Source organism: Aulonocara sp. 'chitande type north' Nkhata Bay, linkage group LG17, assembly GCF_057382095.1.
Source record: "Aulonocara sp. 'chitande type north' Nkhata Bay isolate Kocher_YH1m ecotype deep benthic linkage group LG17, A_spYH_male_GT1.1, whole genome shotgun sequence".
NCBI lineage: Eukaryota > Metazoa > Chordata > Actinopteri > Cichliformes > Cichlidae > Aulonocara > Aulonocara sp. 'chitande type north' Nkhata Bay.
This window is the reverse complement of record NC_141360.1, coordinates 11,330,818-11,356,645: the sequence shown is the minus strand read 5'-3', so window position 1 is coordinate 11,356,645 and position 25,828 is coordinate 11,330,818. Positions and strand designations below refer to the sequence as shown.

Here is a 25,828-nt window from a genome sequence, read left to right as displayed (position 1 = left end):
GCCATTCTCCCTTAACCCCTGGCATCAGTGAGGCTCTATCAGCAAGAAAACTGCGCATCACTGGATATCTTCTCTTTTTCTGAAAATTCTTTGTAAACGCTAGCAAAGTACATTTGAAAGTCCTGTGCTTTGTACACCTAACCACCTATCCAGTCCTTCTCCGTAGCACTTGTACAAAAGGAGTCCAAGGTTGTATTTAAATAGAGACATTTGGACAGAGCCACTGGACAGTCTGTGCTGTGACCTGATCTCTCTGGGTGGAGTTCGAGCTGGGGGAGGTCACTGAACAATGAAGCTACTGAAATTCTCCTCAGAAAGCATTCGTCAAAAGAACATGAAGCTGTCTTTAATCCTTCTGTTTCTCCAGCTGTGGGGGTGTGTGGAAGTTTCTTTGTCACAAAACGGTAAAGTGATCTATTATCGTTTTTCAGTGTACCTAAAATCACATGTTTTACCTTTGTGGAAAGGCAGTTAGACTTTAAGAAGAGTGACATATACACTGCGTGTGGTCATCACAGGTATTTACTTACAGCAGGGGGAAAAGCACAGTATGAATGTAATTGTCTTATTTTTACACTATTACAACTATTTGAATTTACATGCATTCACACAACCCTAAAATATGTATATTTTTGTGTTAACATACATATATATGGTAGTAATATAATGTAGGACAAAATAGTAATTATAGATGATTTTACTACTTGCTATGGGTTTTTTGCTTGTTTTTGTTTTATTTTGGGGGTTTTCTTTGAAGGGGGGGGGGGGGGGGGGGGGCTCTAGTAATTTTATACTTATACTTATTTTTTCCCTTTACCATTAATGGTAATTAATGGTACATTTCTTATATTACTCTTTAATTATGTATGTCAAACATAAATCCTGCTATCTGTGTTATTAGGTGAAGTATATCCACAAATTATGTAGATGCAACTGTTTTGTGGTCTTAACCATTTAGGAGAATGGTTGTAGACATACTTTGATTTTGTAACTGTTTTCCTTGTAGAGCTTCAGTCATTGTTTTTTAACAACTTTATATGTGACGAATTGTAACTTTTTCTCTTTTAGTGTGTTCAGAGCTCCCAAATGTTCCTCACGCTCATGTGTCAGAAGGAACCAGCAAAGCTGTGTACCAGGAAGGAGATGTGATACATTTTTCTTGTGAATCTGGTTACATATCAGATCAGATCTCGAAATTTGTATGCACAGCTGATGGTTGGCTGGTTGTCCATCAGGGAAAGTGCTACTGTAAGTTGCATGGCTTCATGTTTTTATCATCACTAACTAAACTTGTGCTATTGCTGCACTGTGGATGTAATAACTCATGTAAATGTGTTTTTTTTTCTTATATTACTAAATCGTCAAAAACTCTACAGTCATGAAAAGTGTATGAATACCTCAATTATGTATATTACAGAGTGCATATTTTGTTTTTGTTAGGGTTCATTAATGACAGCATTACCCTGACTCTTACTCTAACCCAACCATACTACATGCTATGTACCCCCAAAAAATGTCACGTGAAAAGCTAAAAAAATGAAACACAAAAAGTTGTAAAGCATACCAAGAGCAGCATTAATAAATGGATTTTCATAGGATCGACCCATTACACGTCAGGTAAGGCGTTGGGTTTAGAGCTAAATAGGTACATTTTCTGGAGGCACACAATAGGCCTGGTTATAAAAGTAAAAAAGTATCACATCAGAAAGATTGTTCCAAAGCATGATTACCCATGTTCCTCTGCTCAAATTTGGTGATGGCCAGCAGAGCTCAGCCAGCCTCAACAACCCTTGACCTAAAACAGGGGTCAGCAACCTTTAACACCCAAAGAGCCACTTGGACCCGGTTTCCACGCAAAAGAAAACACTGGGAGCCGCAAATACTTGTTGACATCAAAAATGAAAATAACACTGTATATATTGTTTTTTTTACAATATATACAGCACTATGCTGCTAAAAAATGAAAAATAGATATTTGCAAAATTCTGCCTAAATATGTATTTTACCTGGTTAATGTGTGTGGCGAGGCGTGGTCTGCAGCGCCACTGCATGGGAGTCGGACGCACCTGAGCGGGACCCGCAATCACGCCTCGTCTACTTAAAGTCTGTGCTCTCTCTGCTCTTGTGTTGTCGGACTGTGAGCTGAAAAGCTACAGCCGGCTGTATGCTTACAGCAACCGTGTGTGAAGAGTGGTCAATAAAGAGATGCTGAAAAGCATGTCCATGGAAACATCGTCGGGTCTGCTGTGATATGTTTACAATGAGACTTCTGCTCCTGAACCTCTGCGCACAGCGTCTGCAAATCGGGGCTGTACAAAGTCACTTTCATCTTTACGCAGGACTGTAAGCTGTCATCTGTGAGGCGTGAGCGGTGTTTGTTTTAACATAGTTCACGGAGGAGAACAGCTGCTGACATAATGTGGATCCGAAGATCCATAATTGGCCTACCTGGGGTTGAAAGTCTCGATAAATGCACGGCGTTTCGGCGGGTATACCGGCTTCCGCGAGTGTGACGCTTATTTTGAGCGATGAAAAATAAAATATAATTCTATTTTTATATTTCAATGTCACAATAATCTTCCAATTTAGAACTACAAGTTTAAAAAGAACTAATACAAAAAATACACTTCAGCTAAATACTTCTAATTTATTTTCCCAAACCACCTGGAGCCGCAGTATAAAGACAAAAGAGCCGCATGCGTATCCGGAGCCGCAGGTTGCCTGTCCTAACACAACTGCACATTACTGGCATTACTATCGTTCGTAGCAATGACGGGTAGTCATTTCCTTATACACACATGTATATCTTGGCTTAGTCACTCAGTATGTTTTCAATCTTTGTGTATTTTTCTCTTCTTTTCCCATTTTATATTGTTTTGTGTATTAGCATGTTCAACGCTTCCAGATGTTCCCCATGCCCAAGTAACACAAGAGACAAGAACATCTCAGTATCAAGCAGGACACATGATACATTTTGCTTGCGAACCTGGCTATACATCAGCTCTCACCATCAAATACGTATGTACAACTGAGGGCTGGCAGCCACTCCAAAGGGGGTCGTGCTACCGTGAGTTCAAAAGCTTTCTTTTCTTCTCTCACTCTCATGTGAATGACTACAGTTCAATAAGCAGAGATCATTAAAATGAATTTAACATAATTTATTGATCTATAGAATTCAATTTAGGTTGTTGGTGATTACACTCTGGAAATGAAGATTGAGGCTTGAATGGAAGCCTGGGAGAATGACCGATGAGCAGTGAGATTTAAAGTACATGGAGTGGAGACTGATTGGCCGGAAGACAGCCAGCAGAAATCTGATTGGGCTAGACCAGTGATTGCACAATTAGCTTCACAGCATGGGAAAGTGGAAATGATGTAAAGCTTAGATTAGCCAACAAACACCAGGGAAGCAGAAATGTGTGACTACAGATTGTTCTTATTGAACTTACGTATGAACTTCATTTGGTATTATCTCCTTGGACATATAATCTCATTTACTCAGATGTGTCCTGCCTTCATTAAGACTGCTATGACGGTCTTTATTTCTATATATATTTTTCCTGCACACAGGCAAAATCAGAATTTAATTCTAAATGATTTTTAATATGTAGAGACTTTGTCATGTCAGATCAGACTCCAAATATATTTGAATTCACATCAGTCATCATTTTATTCAACAATGTTTCTGTCAAGTCATTATGAAATATGACCCAGCATCTCGATGTCAGAAAGATCAGTTTAACCCTCTGGGGTCCAGGGTATAATTGGCCATTTTTGACTACTTGTTTGGTATCATTATTTTCAGCACAACCTGAAATATCTGAAATTTGAGTTATTTTTTCATTTTGGCATACTATATTACCATAGTTGATCTAAATTCAGAGAAAAAATTCAAAATCCGAGTAGAAAAAAGTTATATTTTTTTACTGTAAAACCCACAAACATGTTTAACGAATCATTTTCATAACTTGAAATGCAAATAGAAATTGTACATTTCTAAATATTATGCACAAGTTTTGCAAAGAAAGTTATATGGTACTATTTAACTAAAAATGCAGCCAATGCCTCAGGCATATAACCGTTTAAATCTATTTACAGAACAATCAGGTGATCTGCAACAAATAAGAAAGCACACAAATTATTTGTGCCATGTGTTTTCAGTCATTCCTTCAGGTCGTCTGCTCGTCCACACCATGTCTTTAGGTATCATGTCAGTTCTCCATGTTTAAGGTTTTTTCATGTTTAATTTTTAGTTCACCCAGTTTAGGTTATTGTTTAGTTTCACCCATGCCCTTTGTTTGTATTTATTTTGCAAGCCTTAATAAACTGCTTGTTTTTTGTTAATCCACATCACGTTTCATAGTTTTTGGTTTGCACTTGAGTCCTTTTTCACAACACATACAGTCTGCCTCAGCCAGACTGTGACAGAAAAGTCAGACTTACTGACAGGTCAAAAACTATTCACATTTTTTCCAGAAGCATTGTATTTTTTCTTTCACCAAAATATAGGCTAGAGTTAAAGTTAGCCACCCTACATAAGGGAACTTATAGGGTTAATGAATTAAATCTTAGCGTGTTAAACTGACACAGCAGATGGTTTGCTTACACAGGTTGTCCTTGTAAACAGTTTGCAAAGGGCAGATATTTTGAAACTATTTGCCTGGAAATTAGATAAACGTTTTCCATTCCAGGGTGGAATGATTGCATGTCATACATCTTTTTAAAAAAAATTGAGTGCTCAATGTTAAATCAGTCATTCCACACTTAAAAACAGGATTTCAACAATCATTCAAAGCCCAAAATTACAATGGTATCCATGTTGATCCGTGATGATTGTAAAACTTTTGACCACAGCTGTAGTTTTGACAGTGGTTTATCTCCACTGGTCTGAACCTTCGTGTCTCCAGCACAAATACAGACACACATTGAAACCTGGCAAAATGGATTCTGACATGATCTGGCAAATATAAAAACTGCAGCAAATATAAAGATTCTGGCCAGTGATTTCTACATCTGAATCTTGCCTTTTGAACTGTTTTTTTTTCTTCTTCTTCTACCTTAGTTTCATCTTCCAGATGTGACCCTCCTCCTACAGTTCAAGGGTTAACAGTGAAAGGTTTACCAGAAAATTGTATTCCCATACGTCCCAATCACATCCTCACATTCAGCTGTGATGGTCCTGGGAAGTATCTGAATGGAATTTCTGTGCTGATATGTGGAGAAGACGGACAATGGAATAATCCATTCCCGACTTGCATAGGTAAGAACATGTTTAAATCCCTTTACTGACAAAATGCAATGCCTGTTTAAACAATATGGCAATAGTTCAGGTTTGATCTTTGTGTATTTTGAAGCATAATTTAAATATCCAATAAGATTTCATGATTTTTTCCGCTCTTCTGGTGTTCACTAAAACCAACTACTCTCTTGCTTGCTCTTTGCAGCTTTGTTACATAAACTCACATATATTCTACATATTTTGCTTTTTTCAGATCGATCTTGTAAAATCGGTGTTATGGATCCTCATCTCTACGTAGCTGGATTACCACCATCAAATGAAATAATGGCGACTGGACATAAATTGCGTTTTCTTTGCAGCAATACACGTGTACTAATTGGGTCTACAGAAATTGAGTGTTTAGAAAATGGACAATGGAATTCCCCCTTTCCTTCTTGCTCTGGTATGTGTACTTTTATTACCACAATGACGTGAGGTAACAGAAATGAGCTGTGACTATGATAAGGGTTTCTGTTTTAAGTTGCTGTTAGGAGCAATTTTGTATTGCAGGAAAACATCAGCATTCTGTAGCAGTTGTGTTGTTGCCCTTGTATCACATAATTCAGAGGTGGGACCAAGTCATTGCTTTGCAAGTCTCAAGTAAGTCTCAAGTCTTTATCCTCAAGTCTCAAGTCAAGTCTCAAGTAATGTCAGGCAAGTCAGAGTCGAGTCTCAAGTCACTGGTGTAAAAGTCCGAGTCAAGTCACAAGTCTGAAACTTTGAATTTCAAGTCCTTTCGAGTCTTTAAAAAAAACAAACGAAAAAATAATGTTGCAGTTATACTAAATGTAAATATTAGACCATGTAATTTTAAAATCTGTGTTTTTCTCAACACATACAAAATAGTGAACTTAGAAAATATACACAAATTGTGAAATTGCACCTCTTTAAAATGCAGCTCAATTAAACCTAGCTCCAAGAATAATTTTCACCGACAGTTCTGAGATACGCTGCATGTTATTCTTGGATGCGGTTGTAGGACCAGCTTTAAAATCGCATGACAAAAATATCATACACATTAAAAAAAACTGTATCACCAACGTAGCCTGGAAAACATTTGCTAGTTAGATGAAGTCAGCTATCTCATCTTAGCATATTTATATGCATATTTATAATTATACGGTTCTTGGAGTGAGTGCATACACTCATGAAGTTTAGTAACTTCCGGTCACTGCAACAAGCCCAGGTACAGTTTACCGACGGATGGGTGCAGGACCTTGAAATGCACCGTGTAGAAAGTAAAGACCATCGTACGTATCATAAGTTTACCAGTCTCACAAATCGTCATCATAAATACACATTCATTAACCGTTTATTAATATAACCTTTGAGCTCAACGGTAATTAATTAGTAGTGGAAATAATTTCTGGTACGCGTTACAGAAATGTAGCAGTGACAATAATATTGTATGCTGTAATCGTACTGGGCAATTAGTGATACAAAAAACCTGTTTTATCCTGTGAATAAAAGTATGTGTTTTTGTCAATGTACCATAATAACAGAAGCGAAACGCAATATTGTGTCAGGACAATTTACTATTTATGCACAATAAATAAAGGAGCATAGCGCGACAATTTCTGTTCAGCGCCAGACTTGCTTGTAACCTATATCACCAATTATGTTAAAAAAAATGACGTATTAACTACAACAGCAGACTGACCTTTGTGTAAATGCTTGGAGCAGACTAACCTGTGAGCTGGAGTGTTCTAGGACGTTATATTTGATCTTTGAATGGCTGCAATCCAGTCGCCTCTTTGTTACTTCGGAAACATGGCTCGAACAATTTCTCTTCCACGACGTAATCCGATAACAACCAATCTCTTTACCCGTCGGCTTCCCGTGGCTGTCATGCGACCGGCTATTGCAGTTAATAATACAACAGCTTCTTGACATTTTTGTGTTTCTTTTTATCGCTGTGTGACTGATTTTAATTGAAAGCCTGCGTGCGCTAGTACCGCTTGCCACGAGTTCCCAGAATCCTTTGCGGTTCTACCCGTGAATGACGTCACATTTTCAATCTCTATATAATATGCATGTTAAATTTTATATTTGGGGTGAAATATCAAGTCTTTTCAAGTAAACCGGTTCAAGTCCAATTCAAGTCCCAAGTCATTGGTGTAAAAGTCCAAGTCAAGTCACAAGTCTTAGAACATTTTTTCAAGTCAAGTCTAAAGTCATAAAATTAATGACTCGAGTCTGACTCAAGTCCAAGTCATGTGACTCGAGTCCACACCTCTGACATAAATCATTAATATAATGATCCTGATGAACCCTGTAAGGTCAAAGTCATCATAGGAAGTATTCTAATCCTAATCCTATATTTTTGATCTGCTGTTTATGTCTAATATTGTAGGTTCTTGAGATAACGGCTGTTGTGAACTAGCATCACATAAATATTACTGAACTGGATACATTTTCCAGTTTTCATCTTTTTAATCTTTCCTAATCATTTTAAGAAAGAGACACCTGTCTATTTGGAAAATGTCTCTTCATGAACGTATTTTTTATACTGAAATCTTTTACTTTCAAGTTTTTTTTATATATTGAAAATGTAATGCTGATTTATTCAGATATTTGCATCACATTTGGTTTCTTGTTCATACTGTAAATCTCATAGTAAAACAGATTCTCTTCTTCAAAACACAGAAATGTTCAGTCCCTTAAGTACCCACCAGTTTAAGGTGCCAGTTTAAAATATATATTTGCTAGTTTTGTTCTCCCTGTTATGCTGTAGCTAAAGGAGATTTGTTGAGGTTTAATGTAAATGATTGAAGCTTGATACCATTTTAATCTAAAATTAACAAGGGGATTTGAAAGCTTAGTTGTCTAAGGCAAAAATGCACACTGAAACTAGAATGAAATTAGAATATCGGGTTTTTGTTCAAAACTATTCAGTTTCGAATGATATCCAATGACTGATAGCTGTGGTTATCAATATCTGTCAACAATAGGGAATTTTCTCTGCCGAGATATCATTTCATTCACTGTTGATCAGTCTGCCCTGCTTAAAGGAAATAATGGGCAACTATTGTCCACATTAGAAGATTCAAGTGTGAAGAACTTTTATAGGAATTAAGGTTGTATTTTTCTGCCAGGTGCTGCTAATTAAATTCACTACATTAAACAGATTGTCAGCAATCATTAGCACTGCTATAAACACAGATGTTTTGGTAGTTTGTTCATCTGGATCATTCAGTGTGTGTTAACATATACTTCCCAGCAATTGAACAGTTATTCGTCAACTCAGCTAAACAATACCTATGAAAAAAAGAGCTCACTATAGTACATCAAAATAAACTATTGCTGTGAATAAGATTTAAAACTGGAGTCAAGTTAAAAACACTGCTGGCTGTCATTCTGCCTGCTGACATATTTCATCTGTATTCATCTTTTTTTCTCTACACTTGGTTAAGGGTAGAATTGCCATTCTTTTCTGACTTCTTAAAAGACTGGACATTGATTACATCTCCATTACAGCAATGAGAAACTGAATGCCTATTAATAATAAATATTTAAAGGGAAAACTTGCTTAGTTTGAAAATGTAGTGAGAAAGTGTCTTATTACTTTGAATCTGATTTGGTTTCATGTTTATAATGTAAACCTCACAATAAAACAGATTCTCTTTTTCAAAACAGAGAAGAAATGTAGAGTCCCTGAAACACCAGCAGGTCTAACAATCACCACAGATGTAACAGACGATCAAATGAAAAAAGGACAACATTTAACATTTGCTTGTGAAAACAGTAATCACATCATCAAAGGGAACGCAACGCTTGAATGTTTGGAAAATGGACAGTGGAGCAATCCTCGTCCCACATGTGAAGGTACAACACTTGTCCTCTTGTGATCTTACTGTTTATCAGTACAAAGGATGGAAAAAGATTGCTATTGCTGTTTTTGGTATTTCTTGGGGTGTCGTGTGAATGAGTGTAAGTTACACACACTTTAAACCAGAAATTAATAGTTTGTTTTGAGGCAAAAACACATTTCAGGTTATCAGTAAAATGTCCTCTGCCTGATCTGCTCTTGTGCTAATTAGTTTGTGTGAACATTGTTTCTGGTTAATTCTTTGTCACACATGGCCACACAGTGTTAAGGTAAAGGAGAGTGATGCACAGGGTGTATGACAAATATTTCACTTCAAATGAAAAATGATGCATGACAGCAGGTCAGAGTGAAAATGTGATTATTGTGACAAAATATTATCTAATGTTGGTTTTTCCTCTGTTATTGCCCACAATTTTTAGCTGCCCAGCAATGTAGGACGCCACCACGTCTTTCAGGTGGACAGACCAAAACAGCGACTAGAAACACGTACAGACACAATGAAAAGGTCGAATATGTGTGTGACAGAGACTACGGCATGGAGGGTGGGCCGTTCAAAACCTGTGTCGATGGTGATTGGGTTGGAGAGATGAGATGCCGCCGTGAGTTACATTTCCCTTTTGTTGCACACAAAGTTTTTAAATATGTTCTAAGTAAACAAACAGCCAGTGGAGGGCCGCTGGAACCAGTTTGACAAGTTTATTAAATCTGAGAAGTTGGTTAAGTGTGACGCTGAAAAGTTGTTTTCACTAACACAGACAGTAGCTCAAAACTGTTTGAAATGTGGTGCATTTAAGATTATACCTGAACACACCACAATGTAGACTTCAGGGTTAGTTGCAGTTATATCATTAAATAATAATATTAATACGAACAAGAAGAATTCGTTTTTTTAGAAACCTCTGTAATAACCCACCATCCCCAAACTGTGCTGCAGCTCTGAGAACATCACAATGGCTTCAGTTCTTAAGTGGATGGGTTTCACTTGTTCACCACCCACTACTTCTCCTAGATACACTATTGCAGTCTTTGAGTCACACTTTGAGAGATTTAATGTCAGGTTTGCCTTTTCACGATTTCAGTGTTTTTAAGTGGCCCTCTATCATTGCCACAGACATCACACATTTCATCACCAGTTAACATGGGTTACATGGAGGAACAGGGAAATACAACATGCTATGGACATGTCAGAGGAAATGTGAGAACCTGATGAGCACACACGAACCATAGAAGAGTTTGAACTTTAAAAAAAAATAGTATTTTTATGTGTGGCCTCTAATTACAATAGTTCCAACTGCAACTTCTGGAATCTTGCAACTTTGGATTTTTTAATATTGGAGGTTATAGCAATAACTTTTCCTCTCATCACTGCTTTGCACGCATCCCACAAAATCGGTGGGGGTAACTCATCTTTATCAGGCGTGGCGACCGTGGCCGTGGCTCAGGGGGTTGGGAAGTGTATCTGTAACCGGAAGGTCACCGGTTCGATCCCTGGGCTCTCTGTCCTGGTCGTTGTGTCCTTGGGCAAGACACTTTACCCTACTTGCCTACTGGTGCTGGCCAGAGGGGCCGATGGCGCGAAATGGCAGCCTCACTTCTGTCAGTCTGCCCCAGGGCAGCTGTGGCTACAACCGTAGCTTGCCTCCACCAGTGTATGAATGCGAGAGTGAATGAATAGTGGCATTGTAAAGTGCTTTGGGTGCCTTGAAAAGCGCTATATAAATTCAATCCATTATTATCATTGAATTCCAGGTATTCAGCAATGTCTTTTGTCAACTGTTCACATGTCCGTTCGTTCAGTATACTAGAATTTAATTTCCAGTTGGTTATTTTTCTCCTTTGAGTAGAGTTTAAAGATAAATATTGAGGGCAATGATTGAAAGGTCCATTGGCCCAATATGGTACTCGTGTATTTTGTTCATATCAGTACCAAAAGTGAGGAAGTAGTCTATTCTCAAATAAGTTGCATGTGGAGATGAATAGTAAGTATAGTTCCTTGCCGTTGGATTGAGACGCCTCCAAGTATCCACCAATCCCATCTCCTCTATCAGAAGGTTCAGTTTTCTAGTTAGTTTTTGTGATTGAGATATTCTCTTCCCCGATGCGTCCAGATGTGGTTTTAATGTAATATTAAGGTCTCCTCCGCAGACAAGTAATCCCTGTGCCTCTGTCACTACTTTCTCGAGTACTTGCATATAGAAATCAAATGTGGAACCTGGAGGAATATAAACATTATAGAACGTGATCAATTCCCCATCCAATTTGCCCTGTACCAGGATAAATCTGCCTTCTCTATCCCTAATTGTAGCAAAGTGTTCAAGAATGACCTTCCCTGATATTAAAATAACCCCCCTCCTCTTGTATGTCTTAAACCATTTGAAGAGTAATAAGCGTGCTTGAAACCTTGTCTCTTAAGTGTCTCGTGCTCAAGGCCCACCAAATGTGTCTCTTGTAGAAATGCCACATCAATATCCTCTCTTTTCGGTTTACTAAGAATTTTTCCCTGCTTTGTCGGGCTTTGGAGTCCATTTACGTTAAGTGAGAGTACCTTTAACATTTGGCTTTATTATACCGCCAGACAGAACCATGAATGTGCATTCCAAATGTCACTGAAATAAAACATTGTGCCCCCACTGTTAACACAAAACTAAGATTAGTACACAAAAACAATAGAACCAATATAGAGTCGTCCATATACTCAGGATCATTCGACCCCTTTAGGTCCCTGTTGGAGAGAGGAGAGAAAGGACCCACCATACGGTGGGGGCTTTCCCTAGTGTTGTGGCGACTGTCCAACTGGTATATCCCACTTACACTAGATGAGTCCAACATATATGGTAACTTATAAATCTGATCAACTGAACTATCAACATACCGACTTGGACACAATGAAACCAAATAGAGCATATTACCTTCTTATTTAGACTGCTTGCCTGTGAGTGTAGCTCCTATCCTCCTTGTCATTCATATTTAGTAGTCTCTTCTATATTCCCGCAGTTTGCGTCGGACTCGAGTTTCCATTCGTGGCCCTTTGTCCCTCTCCATATCCACATATGGAGAGGGACATGGCAAGGAGTGGTCCTTGCCATGAAAATGCGTTACATACTTTCTCTTCGGTGCTGGGTCCCGAGTTTGCGCGTGTGGGGACCACCTCTATGCCCCGTGTTCTCAGATCCTCCGCTGCGTCCTCTGTGTCCTCGTAAGACCTGCTCATAGAAGTAGGTTTTCACCTGGTGAAACGGTAACAGTTACATGTGAGGAGAGATACTGGATTTGGAGAACCCGCACGCGCTCAGTTGAGACTACTTGCAATGAGGATGGACAGTGGTCTGTTAGACCAGTATGTCAAGGTATAAAACTACAAAAGCTTTAGACACATATTCTAAGCTCACTGTTCTTTGCTTTCATGTAGTTCAATCAGCCATGAGGATGATGAACAATTTTTTGAAGATTATCCAGTCTTTCTTTCTTTACAGAGGTTACATGTATCCGTCCACAAGATAGACTTTTGTCCCGCTGGGAGGCGTCTTGGCGTCATGAGACAAAGAAATTGGGTGATACTGTCAGGTACACATGTATATCAGGATACAAGAGGAAAGATGGCGTCACTCGGGCCACATGCACCAGAGATGGATGGGAACCAAATCCACTTTGTGAAGGTATGGTGGAGTTTAGTTCACTTTTCTTCTAATTCTGACAGGATCTTTTTAATTTCTTTAATATTAGTCCATATTTGAGAAAACAGGAGAGAACTGCAGAATGTCTTTGGTCAAACAGAAGCCTCAAAGGATCATTCAGTCATAGAGTAAAATCTTACAAACCAGCAATATAAATTTTAGAGACTCTGTGTGATAGTTCATAGTGAGAGAAAATGGTAATAACATTCATTTTTTTGTTTATTTGTGTACTAACCAAGCACTAACCGAAAGAGTGTACAAATACTCACTGGATACTATTTTCTGTACAGACTGCAAGAAACATTTCTACTGCCACAACAACTTTCAGCTGGATGTTGAATCCACAACTGAACATTTTTCTTGTCCTTTGACTGAACATATTCAAATATAAAATACAGAACTGTTAAATGGAATCACATTTACACTGGGGAGCTGCTGCTTTTACTTAAAAGATTATATGAAAGTATCTGAATGTTTTACATGACAAAATTATCTGAATCAAAGTAAATGCAGAAGCTTAATAAATGTGGTTTTGTTCCTTTCAGAGATAAAATGCAGGAGGCAACAGTTTAATAATGCAGATATTACTGGAAAAATTCAGGCTGAATACAGGTACAACGATCGTGTCCAGTATAACTGCAGGAGAGGTTATGAAGGAAGTTTCACTCTAACCTGTAGAGAAGATGGCTGGGATAGGTCTAATGAATGTACAGGTAAGAAAATGCAATAAACTTAAAAGGATACATTTATTCAGTTATTCAAGGACTACTGTTTTTCATGACAAATATAAATGTTGTAAACAACTGATGACAAAAGACAAATGTATAAACTGTATATAAAAGGTGAGCATTGCTTTCAGGACTGAAAAGTGAAGCTAATATGAAAGTTCAGTCAACATGAATTCTCTCAAATCGGGGAACTTGCAGAAAAGCATCTGGTTTTACAGAATGGTAAATGATCTGTATTTGTATAGCGCTTTACTAGTCCGTAAGGACCCCAAAGCACTTTACACATTCAGTCATCCACCCATTCACACACACATTCACACACTGGTGATGGCAAGCTACATTGTAGCCACAGCCGCCCTGGGGCGCACTGACAGAGGCGAGGCTGCCGGACACTGGCGCCACCGGGCCCTCTGACAGAAGTCTATCTTTAGTCTATCTTTGTCTTTAGATTCCTTGATGAGCTCCACAAACATTTTTCTTTTGTGAAGCAATGCATGTTACTCTTATCAAAGAGCTCCCTCTGCTTCCCTGAGTCTGCACACGAAATGGAGGTTTGCCAAAGTCAGCAGGATTCAATGCTAGTCACTTAATAACAGACATTACACAGTCTATTCAGTAGTATTAAGGATATTTAAGCCTAGTCCAAAGATAGTTGAATAATGTTATCTATGAATCACTACTAATAACACAAGAATGTATTCTGACTGCTCTGTGATAATATCTAAATGTAATATCTGTCTTTCTGATAGCTATAACAGGATGTCCAACAACGAGCTTTGACCGCAGACTTAAAGTTTGGCAACATGGTGACAAACTTTACTTCAGGTGTGAGGATGGTTACAAACCTCTCAGCAAAGGCTGGTGGGGTGAAGCCACATGTGTGCACGGTGTTTGGTCTGGAGTTGAAAGCTGTATTGGTAATTAAAGTTTCTAATTAAAGTATCTTCTGTTATTAGCTTGAAGCAAACACAGTGACTTGTTCAATACCAATGTCAAGATGGGGAGTATAAGATGTTTAGGTAGAAAAATATAAGTTTTGAAATCTGTTTTAAACATCTTTTTAACATTTGAGTTTTATCTGCAGTTATGTTTAAGAAAACTGGTGTGAAAATATTTTCTGTAATATCTTACAATAAGTGCATTCATACAGAGTTTCTTCCATTGCTTATTCTGATCACATTTTTAAATATGGAAATGGATTTCATCCATCTGTAATATTTTGCCTGATTGTTTGTAATCATATCCACCTTAGAGGAACAAAAGTGTCGAGAAGCTCCTGAGATTCCTAATGGGGAAGGAATACTAGGGAGTACTGAACAACACGGACAGACCCAAGAAATGATATTCATTGATTGCAATGAAGGATACTCTGCTAAGATTGAGGAATTAACCTGTCGTGACGGACGATGGGATTTAAATGGATCACTTGATGATATCTGTAAATGTGAGTCACCTCAAGCATTATTTTGATGCATGTTTTTATGAAAAGATTACAGAGTGTAAATTAATAGTGTACATGTTGTGATGTCTTACAGCTAATCATGATAACTGCAGCCCTCCACCCAAAGTTGAAAATGCTGTTATTACAACTCGTTATCGGAAGCAATACCCATCTGGCTCTGAAGTAACTTATCAGTGTCGTGATAAGTACACAATAGAGGGGAACGCCACACTTAAATGCACAGCTGGGGAATGGAAGGAGCTCAATATTCAGTGTATACGTACGTACATAAAAATAAAATATTGCTGTGAATAAGCTTTAAAACTGTTAAAAACACTGCTGTCTGTCATTCTGCCTGCTGACATATTTCATCTTTATTCATCTTTCTTTCCCCACCCTTCATTAAGGGTAGAGAAAGACTGTAGTCCTTTGAGGGACGAAACAATGGAAATAATATAACCCAACATTGTACCAAAGGCACAATCTTTAACTAACCTTAAATATACTGTTTTAGTTTGGTTTTTGTTTTTTTGCCTTAGAACAGTCTGCATGTGTACCTCGGTTTACACACCTGCCGTTATCTTCATTTTCAGCACTATTGGTCAAATCAATAATGTATGTAACAATGTATATAATATTGACAATACTATTATGTATTTTCAGTGTACTGTGACCAGCTTATGGATGAGTCTCTGGACTTCAGAGCAGAGAAAAATAAATACATGACTGGAGAGATCATTGAATATCAGTGTAAGAATAGAGCAGGAATTATTGGCACTGCAACGTGCCAACATGGCAAGTGGGCTAAAGCAATAGAATGTGATGGTAAGGAGACATAAAAAAAAAATGCAGTTTTCATACAAACACCCCCATGTGGTGCAGTTTGTAGGTTTAGACAATTATTCTTCCCTTTAATCACTTTTAAAATAATTACCATTCTTTTCTGACTTCTTAAAAGACTGGACATTTATTACTTCTTAATTACAGCAATGAGAAACTGAATGCCTATTAATAATAAATATTTAAAGGGAAAACTTGCTTAGTTTGAAAATGTAGTGAGAAAGTGTCTTATTACTTTGAATCTGATTTGGTTTCATGTTTATAATGTAAACCTCACAATAAAACAGATTCTCTTTTTCAAAACAGAGAAATGTAGAGTCCCTGAAACACCAGCAGGTCTAACAATCACCACAGATGTAACAGACGATCAAATGAAAAAAGGACAACATCTAACATTTGCTTGTGAAAACAGGAATCACATCATCAAAGGGAACGCAACGCTTGAATGTTTGGAAAATGGACAGTGGAGCAATCCTCTTCCCACATGTGAAGGTACAACACTTGTCCTCTTGTGATCTTACTGTTTATCAGTACAAAGGATGGAAAAAGATTGCTATTGCTGTTTTTGGTATTTCTTGGGGTGTCGTGTGAATGAGTGTAAGTTACACACACTTTAAACCAGAAATTAATAGTTTGTTTTGAGGCAAAAACACATTTCAGGTTATCAGTAAAATGTCCTCTGCCTGATCTGCTCTTGTGCTAATTAGTTTGTGTGAACATTGTTTCTGGTTAATTCTTTGTCACACATGGCCACACAGTGTTAAGGTAAAGGAGAGTGATGCACAGGGTGTATGACAAATATTTCACTTCAAATGAAAAATGATGCATGACAGCAGGTCAGAGTGAAAATGTGATTATTGTGACAAAATATTATCTAATGTTGGTTTTTCCTCTGTTATTGCCCACAATTTTTAGCTGCCCAGCAATGTAGGACGCCACCACGTCTTTCAGGTGGACAGACCAAAACAGCGACTAGAAACACGTACAGACACAATGAAAAGGTCGAATATGTGTGTGACAGAGACTACGGCATGGAGGGTGGGCCGTTCAAAACCTGTGTCGATGGTGATTGGGTTGGAGAGATGAGATGCCGCCGTGAGTTACATTTCCCTTTTGTTGCACACAAAGTTTTTAAATATGTTCTAAGTAAACAAACAGCCAGTGGAGGGCCGCTGGAACCAGTTTGACAAGTTTATTAAATCTGAGAAGTTGGTTAAGTGTGACGCTGAAAAGTTGTTTTCACTAACACAGACAGTAGCTCAAAACTGTTTGAAATGTGGTGCATTTAAGATTATACCTGAACACACCACAATGTAGACTTCAGGGTTAGTTGCAGTTATATCATTAAATAATAATATTAATACGAACAAGAAGAATTCGTTTTTTTAGAAACCTCTGTAATAACCCACCATCCCCAAACTGTGCTGCAGCTCTGAGAACATCACAATGGCTTCAGTTCTTAAGTGGATGGGTTTCACTTGTTCACCACCCACTACTTCTCCTAGATACACTATTGCAGTCTTTGAGTCACACTTTGAGAGATTTAATGTCAGGTTTGCCTTTTCACGATTTCAGTGTTTTTAAGTGGCCCTCTATCATTGCCACAGACATCACACATTTCATCACCAGTTAACATGGGTTACATGGAGGAACAGGGAAATACAACATGCTATGGACATGTCAGAGGAAATGTGAGAACCTGATGAGCACACACGAACCATAGAAGAGTTTGAACTTTAAAAAAAAAAAAATTTGTTTTTTCACAATAAAATGATTAAAACAATTAAAAGGATAGGATCTGTAAGATGTGGGAGAGGGCAGTAGATGAATATATCAAAGAAGCAGATCATTTCAACAGCAACATGAGTTTGATACCAGTACAACACAGTTTATCATTAGTTACAAAGAGTGCTGACCGCTTTCTAAGCATAACAGAACTACATATATAGGATGACAAAGCAGTCTTAAAGGCTGTGATCTGCACTCGGATTGCATGATGAAAACTTCACCTGAAATGTAAAATAATATGTGACGGTATATGAACATAAAAACGTGACTAAAAAATTTTTGTGACTAAATGTTGTCTAAACTTTTTTTTTTCTCCATTGCTCACACTTTTGCAGGTGCCCAGGGTTGTGGGAGGCCACCACCTCTTTCAGACGGAGACCCCAAAACAAGTACTAAACAGCTGTACCAACATAATGAAAAGGTTGAATATATCTGTCAGCGTTATTACGTCATGAAGGGTGGACCGTTCAAAACATGTAATCATGGTGAATGGACTGGAGAGATTAGATGCCTCCGTAAGTAAAAGTTTTCTTTATATTTCATTCTGTGAAGAGAAACGTAAAAAGTCATTTTGGTTTCTGTTTTTTAATTTTGTTTAATTCCAGAGGTGTGACCCATATATACACAAATATACACGACTGCTTGTGAGCCTCTCAAGATGAGAAACTATGTATAAAATATGAAATTAAATATGTTACTCACAAACAGTGAATGCATTACTTTGTTGAAGCCCTTCAATAAACATCTTAAATGTTCAGTTTAAAGTCCACTGTGGTGGTGTACACCGCACGCATTTAAAACACTGTGATAGATTTTTTGGAGCATGTTGTGTTTGACATAAGAAATCAACAGGTACAAAATCATTTCTCACTGTGTGGATAGTAGGGTCTGAAGTTTACTGACAAACATTTTTTATGTTTTTCCATGATGAGCTCCAGTAAGACCTTCTTTAATTTTTTTCCTGTTGACTTCAGGTGATATTATAAAATAGACATGATGAAGTTGAATTATAGTACAGAGCCCTTGTCACACGCATAGTTATACGAGCACACCACGCAGTGAAATGTATCCTGACACGCTCCTCAACTGTGCAAAAAGAGAGAGAGAACATTATGTACATGCAAAAAGAGAGAACATATATACATATAACCATAAAAGTGAATTAAATAAAATAAGACAATCTGGAAATTTCAAATTGAAACATCTGAAAAATGTACATTGTGCAGGTGGGTATTAAAGTGTCTAGTACTGTAGTGAGGCTGAGAGGAGTCAGGCTGGGATGGACAGGACTTCAGCATGTAAAATAGTCACAGAAATATTACATAAAATTAACAGTGAATGTAATCACCCCACAAGAGCAACAGCAACAGTAGATCATCTGTGTACCATTCCAGCGTTTGACCACAATTTAGAATTAGGCAGGAGAAAATCAATTTTATTTGTAGCCACAGAGTCCTTTACAGAACACAATATTCTGTACATTCATGTATTTTACTAACATTAAAAGACTGTTTATCTTTTATGTCTTACAGAAGCCTGCACTGTGAATAGAGACGACATGAACAGACATAATATTCGGTTCAGATTTTCAATAGATGATAAACTGTATTCAGAACATGGTGATGAAATCGAGTTTACGTGTACCAGAGGAGGACCCGTTGGGACACTGAGAATGCGTCAGAAGTGTGAACATGGTGTGATACATTTGCCGACTTGCCAATAATGCTTTTATGTACAAGACTAGATAAACACGAGGGCACTAATGTGTCAATAATTGAAGAGCAGAATAAAGACTTAGACCAGTGAAGTACCAGTGCTGTATGTGGTCATTTCAATAAAAGCTAATAAATGCTGACTGAGTCTGTTTTCAGCGACTACGTGTTTTCTGAGTGAAATCTATCTTACATAAATCTTCTAACACAAATTCACAACCTATATGCCTCACTTGGCTTAGCCTGAGAATTTTATGATTTAATAAAGGTTGCCCAGCAACTGAATTTTGAATACTAACTATCTGATTTAAAGAGTTATCAAATGATCTGTATAAAAACATGACTTGGCTGATGTTTGTTCAGTCATAAAAACCTTTTGATCGTTCTGGAGTTTCCATAACTTCTCTCTGGGTCACTGTATGTAGAATCATTCAGACAAGGAAAAAAATCCACCTGACGTGTACTTTCCTCTATAATATAAGCTGTAATCTGTTATTGTTTGGAGCTGTAAAATAAAATTCAGTTATATTTATTTCAGGAATTTTAATTTAACAGGTTTTCTGGTTCAAACAAAGATTTTTTCCTACAGTCAAATACAACCCATATGAGCGTTTGCAAAATAGGCAGACCCAACAAAACCAGTTATCATGAGATGGCTAATAAATTACTTCACTTTAAGAGCATTCATGTTGTTATAGACAGTGTTGCTGTTAATGTATGTTTGGGGGCGTTGCACCCTGGAACCTTCAGAGGTTTTTCAGGGTTCTCCCTGCCGGATTGTTATGGGTGGGACAGTTTTCCTGTATGTGTGCGACTAGCTGTGGTTGTTTCTAAAAGTGGTCAGTAAACGTCCTAAAACTGGCACTTGAGTTTCTGAGCATTTTTATCCTGAGGTTATAACACATGTCAATACAAGCTGTTTGTGTAGTATCGCATGCTCTTTATTCCTCACATACTCCACTGAGATGAGACAGTGTGTCATTTTATGATCAGCATATTAGTAACAGCACAGTCTGCTTGAAATGAAAATCATGGCACCGATAATAATGGGACTCCCAAAAGCTCTCAGTCCTGGTGCTACTGGATCTAAGCGCAGCCTTTGATACAGTAGACCACGCTATTCTTTTAAACAGACTGAAACACATGGTGGGCCTCTCTGGTGCTGTACACAACTGGTTCACTTCATATCTCTCTGACAGAACTTTTATGGTGAGTATGGATACATGCTCCTCTAAGATCCATAAAATGACATGTGGTGTGCCTCAAGGGTCGGTTCTAGGCCCTGTACTTTTTAATTTGTATATGCTGCCTCTCGGCAGTGTCATCAGGAGGCATGGAGTGAACTTCCACAGTTACGCTGATGACACGCAGCTGTACATCTCCGTGTCTCCTGATGACACCAGACCAATGGATGCCCTTTTTAACTGTATCTTGGATATAAGATCTTGGATGGCAGAAAACTTTTTACAGCTTAACCAGGACAAAACTGAAGTTTTAATTGTCGGTCCTGAGGCTCAGAGAGAGAAACTCTTGTCTAAATTAGAGGCATTTTCACTATGTCCTTCGCTACAAGTGAAAAACCTGGGTGTTATTTTTGACTCTGAGCTTGGTTTTATCCCACATGTTAAACATGTAACCAAAATTGGATTTTATCATCTAAAAAATATAGCCAGAGTCCGCCCTATTCTCTCTCGGGCCAACACGGAGATGCTGATGCATGCTTTTATTACCAGTCGCATTGATTACTGTAATGCCCTGCTCTCTGGTCTTCCTAAGAAGAATATTTCAACTTTACAACTCTTGCAAAACTCGGCAGCTCGTGTGCTGACAAAGACCAGAGGGCGGGCCCACATTACACCGGTTTTAGAATCGCTGCACTGGCTCCCCGTGTGTTTCAGGATCTATTTTAAAGTTCTTTTATTGGTTTTTAAATGTCTTAATGGTCTTGGGCCTTCTTATCTCTCAGATCTGCTTTTACCATACGAACCCTCGCGGACCCTGAGGTCCTCTGGTACTGGCCTTTTGATTGTCCCTAAAGTCAGGACACATACTCACGGAGAGGCAGCTTTTCAGTGGTATGGTCCTCGTCTGTGGAACAGCCTGCCGGAGGAGCTCAGGGCCGCAGAGAACGTACATGTTTTTAAGAACAGGCTCAAGACCCACCTTTTTAATTTAGCTTTTACTTAGCGTTTATTTATTTTTTATGCTTATTTATTCTATCCTGTTATTCTATTATTAATTTAGGATTTACCTAATATTTTTTGATTTTATTCTTATTCATTTTTTAATCTTCTTACTCTATTTATATTTATATTTATATTGTATCCTGTTCTTATTTATTTTATCATTTTACCCTGTATATATCGTATTGCGTCATATCTCCAGTGTTTCCTCGGAGGGCGCTCTCTGCACCGGGGCTGTTATTGACCGTGGCTGCTGGGTCTCTGGGGTCCTCTCAGCCTGGTTGGGGGGCTCCTTGGCCTCCCTCCTGCTGTGTGCCCAGCCCGGAGGCTGCGGTCTGTGACCGGCTCCCGGTGCAGACGGCTCCCTGTTATAATGTTTCCTCACTTGGCTCATGCGAGCCCAGCCCAATTTTTACTCTTTAAGTGTGCGCGTGTGTGTATGTGTGTGTGGGTGGGGGTGGGGGGATATATGTGTATTGAGAGTGTGGGGAGTGAGTTGGAGGGTGGGGTGGGCTGCTTTTAACTATGTAAAGCACTTTGTGCTACATTTTTTCTGTATGAAAAGTGCTTTATAAATAAAGATTGATTGATTGATTGAATAACTACAAGAGCCGAGAAAAGAAACTGTTAGAGACAGACGTTCTCGTTATTTTTAGCTTCCACTTTGCATTTATTTGTGGGTTTAATGTATGTTTTATTAAACAATAATAAATTATTAAACAATTAACATATTCAGTTACATAAAATCTGTCCTTAACTACGGAAATACCACTAGACCCACATCAAAACCTTGCCAAATAACACCAAATAGAATCTAAACAGTGCAAATCATTTTCCAATTCAAAGTCTTACTTAAATATTATACAATTTATACAGAGGCTTTTTAAAACAGGTCAAAAATCCTCATTAATTCTTTAGAAAAATAAATATAAGAAAGGATCACTTATTCCAGTTGTGTTGGGTTTTTTCCATGAGTGAGGACAAATATGCTCAAAATAATTAGATTTCACTTTTTATTAGAGACAAAGAGGTTTAGAGACAAAGCACCCAGGATGTAAAGACTTTTATTGCATGTCACAGAAACATCAGGTTAACATCATGTGACCGGTCTGAATAGGGTTGCCAACCGTCCCTTAAAAAACGGAATCGTCCCGTATTTAGAAACAAAAGTACACGTCCCGTATTGAGCTAATAAGGGACGCACTTTGTCCCGTAATACAGTGAGAATCAAAAGTAGTCTATAAATGTTAATGGAATTAACGCTTTGTTTGAAAACATAATTCCCAGCCCCTCTCCTGCTTTGTGACCAATGAGCTGACAGCACACTTATGACAATTTGAGTATGACAATTCAGATTACCGCTCATCTCATTGGTCGAGGAAAGGTCGCTTGTGGAGAAAATACCGGAAGACAACAGATGACCACAACAAGAAGCATGGCCAACAGGGAAACCAACGCCGACACTGCGGTGCAAGTCTCGGATGACAGTAAACCTAATGCTGGGCAAACACTGTGCAATTTTTTCAGTCACGTTATTCAGCTCCTGCTCAAACTGCACGATTGACTCGCAGGGGTTAGAAGTTGGTAGGTCACGATGCAGGGTCTCACACTATACCGCCCGATGCTCTGATGCAACCTGAGAGCTCACACTGTGCGTCCATAACATGAAGGTTATAGCAGAAAATCTGTCACTCGCTCTCGCTCTCTCTCTCTCTGTCTTTCACTCACACACACGCACACCACCATCAACTTTGCTAAATTGCTAATGAAAAACACTGATCAGGCAGCTGTGATTGAGCAGCGATGTAGATCCAACTATTTTCACGGTTGTTGTGGTCGTGATAATTTTGTGATGCCACATCGAAAAGGCTCGGATGAGCTTTCCAAAGTTCTACAAGTTGTGCCTCCATCGCTTGTGTCCAGATCACACGCTGCACTGCTGTGCTATTCTGTCTTTTTCACCAACGTTTACGTGTTTGCGCGTGAGCAGTTTGAGCGGCTGCAGTGCAGTGGCGTGTCCAGCGGGGTGGCCTGGGGGTGCACAGGCCACCCCTCCAACCAGACTGGCCACCCCAGGTGCCACCCCAAAGGCAAAACAATAAAATTCAATCAAATATCAAATGTACGATTATGTTTTCACGGTGAAGCTCAGATATCCGAGTGTAAGTGAATGCAGCATCGGCTTCTGCGCTATGTGCATCACGTTAGCAAAGGTAGGAGAGCCAAGCACGAAAGACGGCACTGCAGGAAACAATTTTTCGGTGAAAGAAAATGAGGACAGAATAAATGTCCCGGTAAGTAATATTAAGTTTGTTGAGTTTAGTAAACTTCGGTGAAATTAGAATACCAAGGAAAAAATAACACTTGAAGAATTATTGCAGCCGTCGAATATTTCAGACAGTATGCTACTGAGGGGAGCTAACATAAGAGTTATGAGTTATAAGATATAATCTAAGTCGTAACATTGCTGTATGGAGCTGCAGATTTGGTTGCAGGTTAACATAGCTGGACTGGCCATCGGGCATACCGGGCATATGCCCGGTGACTTATTTTTTATTTTTTTTTGTAATGGCATGAACAATGAGAGGTGGTGGATTGGCCAGATGCAGGTCGATGTGTAAAAATAACTCAGTTGTTTGGTGGTGGCTATGGCGGGGCTTCCACAGAGGCCAGCAGGTGGATGAGGGAAGGGGAGGCAGGAGGAGCAGAGACCCGAGGCGGCCGCCTGTCCGAGTGTCAGGTGAACTGAACTTCAGGTAAGAAGTTATGACCTGCAGTCTATCTGGGTCAGATATAAACCAAGTTTAGGTGTAGTTTATTTTCGTTGTGCTGACTTTTTACTGTCAGTTGCAATAACTCGTACTGGGTTCTAGCCAGCTTGACGGAGTTTCGATACAGCTGGGTGGGTGCTATGATGTTACTGATAGTGAACGTTATTTTATTCTTAAGGTTAGTAGAGTTGCCAACGGCTCCTTAAAAAAATGGAATGGTCCCTCATTCAGAGAAAATATTACACGTTTGGTATTGAGCTGAGAAGAGACGCAGTTTGTCCCGGACTTTCGCTATAATGAAAAAAAGACACAAAGGAATTATTCTGTGGTTATGCTGCACAGATGCCTCTTCTTCTCTCATTCTCTTCCCTGCCTCTCCTGTTGCTACTTCAATGATCGGCTTTTCTCTCGTTTATTTATCGCCCACTTTGCGCCAGAAAGAGGAAACCAGCAGATGTCACGCTAAACAACAGCAGCACGTTTAAGCTTGATCAGCTTTTGTTAGAATTTATTTAATATTAATTTCTAGTATCAGCTGATGTTTGCTGGAGCCACAGCTGTAAAGCTGCTGGTCTTGATGTCGGTTTGGATATGTGGTGAGAGGGAAACATGAAGATGAAACCAGGAGATGTCCTTACTGAATCATCAGAGCTGAACAGGCGATGGAGAAACAGGTTTACCTTTTAGGTCACATGAATGAGTTGAAGGGAAGTTATGAACTGTTTCTGAGAGACAAATAACACCAGCATCCTTTTCTAAGCAGCTGACAGCTGGTAACTGTGCAGGGGTGGATCTAGGAAAGTTTTGCCAGGGGGCAGGTAGAGCATTAACAGGGAAAGGTGGGGCACAAAGAAATACTTTTCTTTCTTATTCTCATTTAAAAATATCTAGCTTTTATTAAATAATTATCTAAATCTTACAACCAAAGTTTTTATCTGACGTAAAATGTATAGAAATCATACATATACCAACAAGACTGTACATCACTGTCACAACAGCATTTGTTTTCATTCAAAGTCTTTATGGCTTTAATACCTGGTGGGCCGGTCTGTAGTCAAAATGCCCAATTTTCTGTCCCAGTCCAGCCCTGCAGGTTAATACTGGCAGTGTCACCATGCCAGCTGACTGTATTTCATCATCAGCCAGTGTTGTTCTTTATCAATATTACCAAAGTTTACCATAAGTCAGCATAGAAAGTATTTACTTGCTTTCAGGTTTTATTCAAATGTTAGTCTTTTCAGTTGTTTCCCCACTTTTTTCCTGTTTCAAAATCAAACACCAGTTTGTGAGAAGATTATCTTCTTTTTTTAACAGGCAGATAAAGTTTTACATTGGAACTGACTAATTTGTCAATTGTTTGTTACAAATGTTCGTATTTTAATATTAAAAAATGTTTTTGCCCAAAACATATGTGCACTATATGTCAGTAAAAATACTATGCAAATATCGCTGTCCTTGAATGCTGAGAAAACACTGACAAAGCACTGATTGTATCTCTTGTACTTTATCAACGCAGTATCTAAAAACTTTGCACCGTAATGGTTAAAATCTCATTCTAATAAGAGTTAAAAGCGCATTCGGTTA

General features: G+C 38.6%; 1 protein-coding gene and 1 long non-coding RNA gene across 2 annotated transcripts in view; both read left to right on the top strand.

The window, feature by feature from the left end:
* The first annotated feature begins 245 nt into the window (after positions 1-245).
* Positions 246-19,452, top strand: LOC147309694 (coagulation factor XIII B chain-like). The gene is made up of 18 exons (XM_086268580.1): positions 246-404; positions 1,069-1,248; positions 2,888-3,067; positions 5,063-5,260; positions 5,493-5,681; positions 5,789-5,878; positions 8,915-9,103; positions 9,527-9,706; positions 12,581-12,763; positions 13,327-13,494; positions 14,259-14,426; positions 14,762-14,953; positions 15,045-15,230; positions 15,614-15,775; positions 16,097-16,282; positions 16,706-16,885; positions 17,914-18,093; positions 19,111-19,452. The coding sequence occupies exons 1-18, from the start codon at positions 290-292 to the stop codon at positions 19,299-19,301; spliced, it is 3,117 nt and encodes a 1,038-aa protein (XP_086124706.1). The 5' UTR covers positions 246-289; the 3' UTR covers positions 19,302-19,452.
* A 4,137-nt stretch (positions 19,453-23,589) lies between these two features.
* LOC147309692 (uncharacterized) overlaps positions 23,590-25,828 on the top strand; it is a 35,314-nt gene continuing 33,075 nt past the window's right edge. The window contains exons 1-2 of the long non-coding RNA XR_015125626.1: positions 23,590-23,767; positions 24,140-24,229. This is a non-coding gene — a long non-coding RNA (uncharacterized LOC147309692). The remainder of the gene's footprint in view (positions 23,768-24,139; positions 24,230-25,828) is intronic.

Coding starts and splice junctions, on each gene's coding strand:
- LOC147309694 (XM_086268580.1), top strand. CDS start 290: ATGAAGCTACTGAAATTCTCCTCAGAAAGCATTCGTCAAAAGAACATG. Junction 5,261..5,492: donor TCCATTCCCGACTTGCATAG/GTAAGAACATGT, acceptor TGCTTTTTTCAG/ATCGATCTTGTAAAATCGGT. Junction 15,776..16,096: donor TAAAGCAATAGAATGTGATG/GTAAGGAGACAT, acceptor TTTTCAAAACAG/AGAAATGTAGAGTCCCTGAA.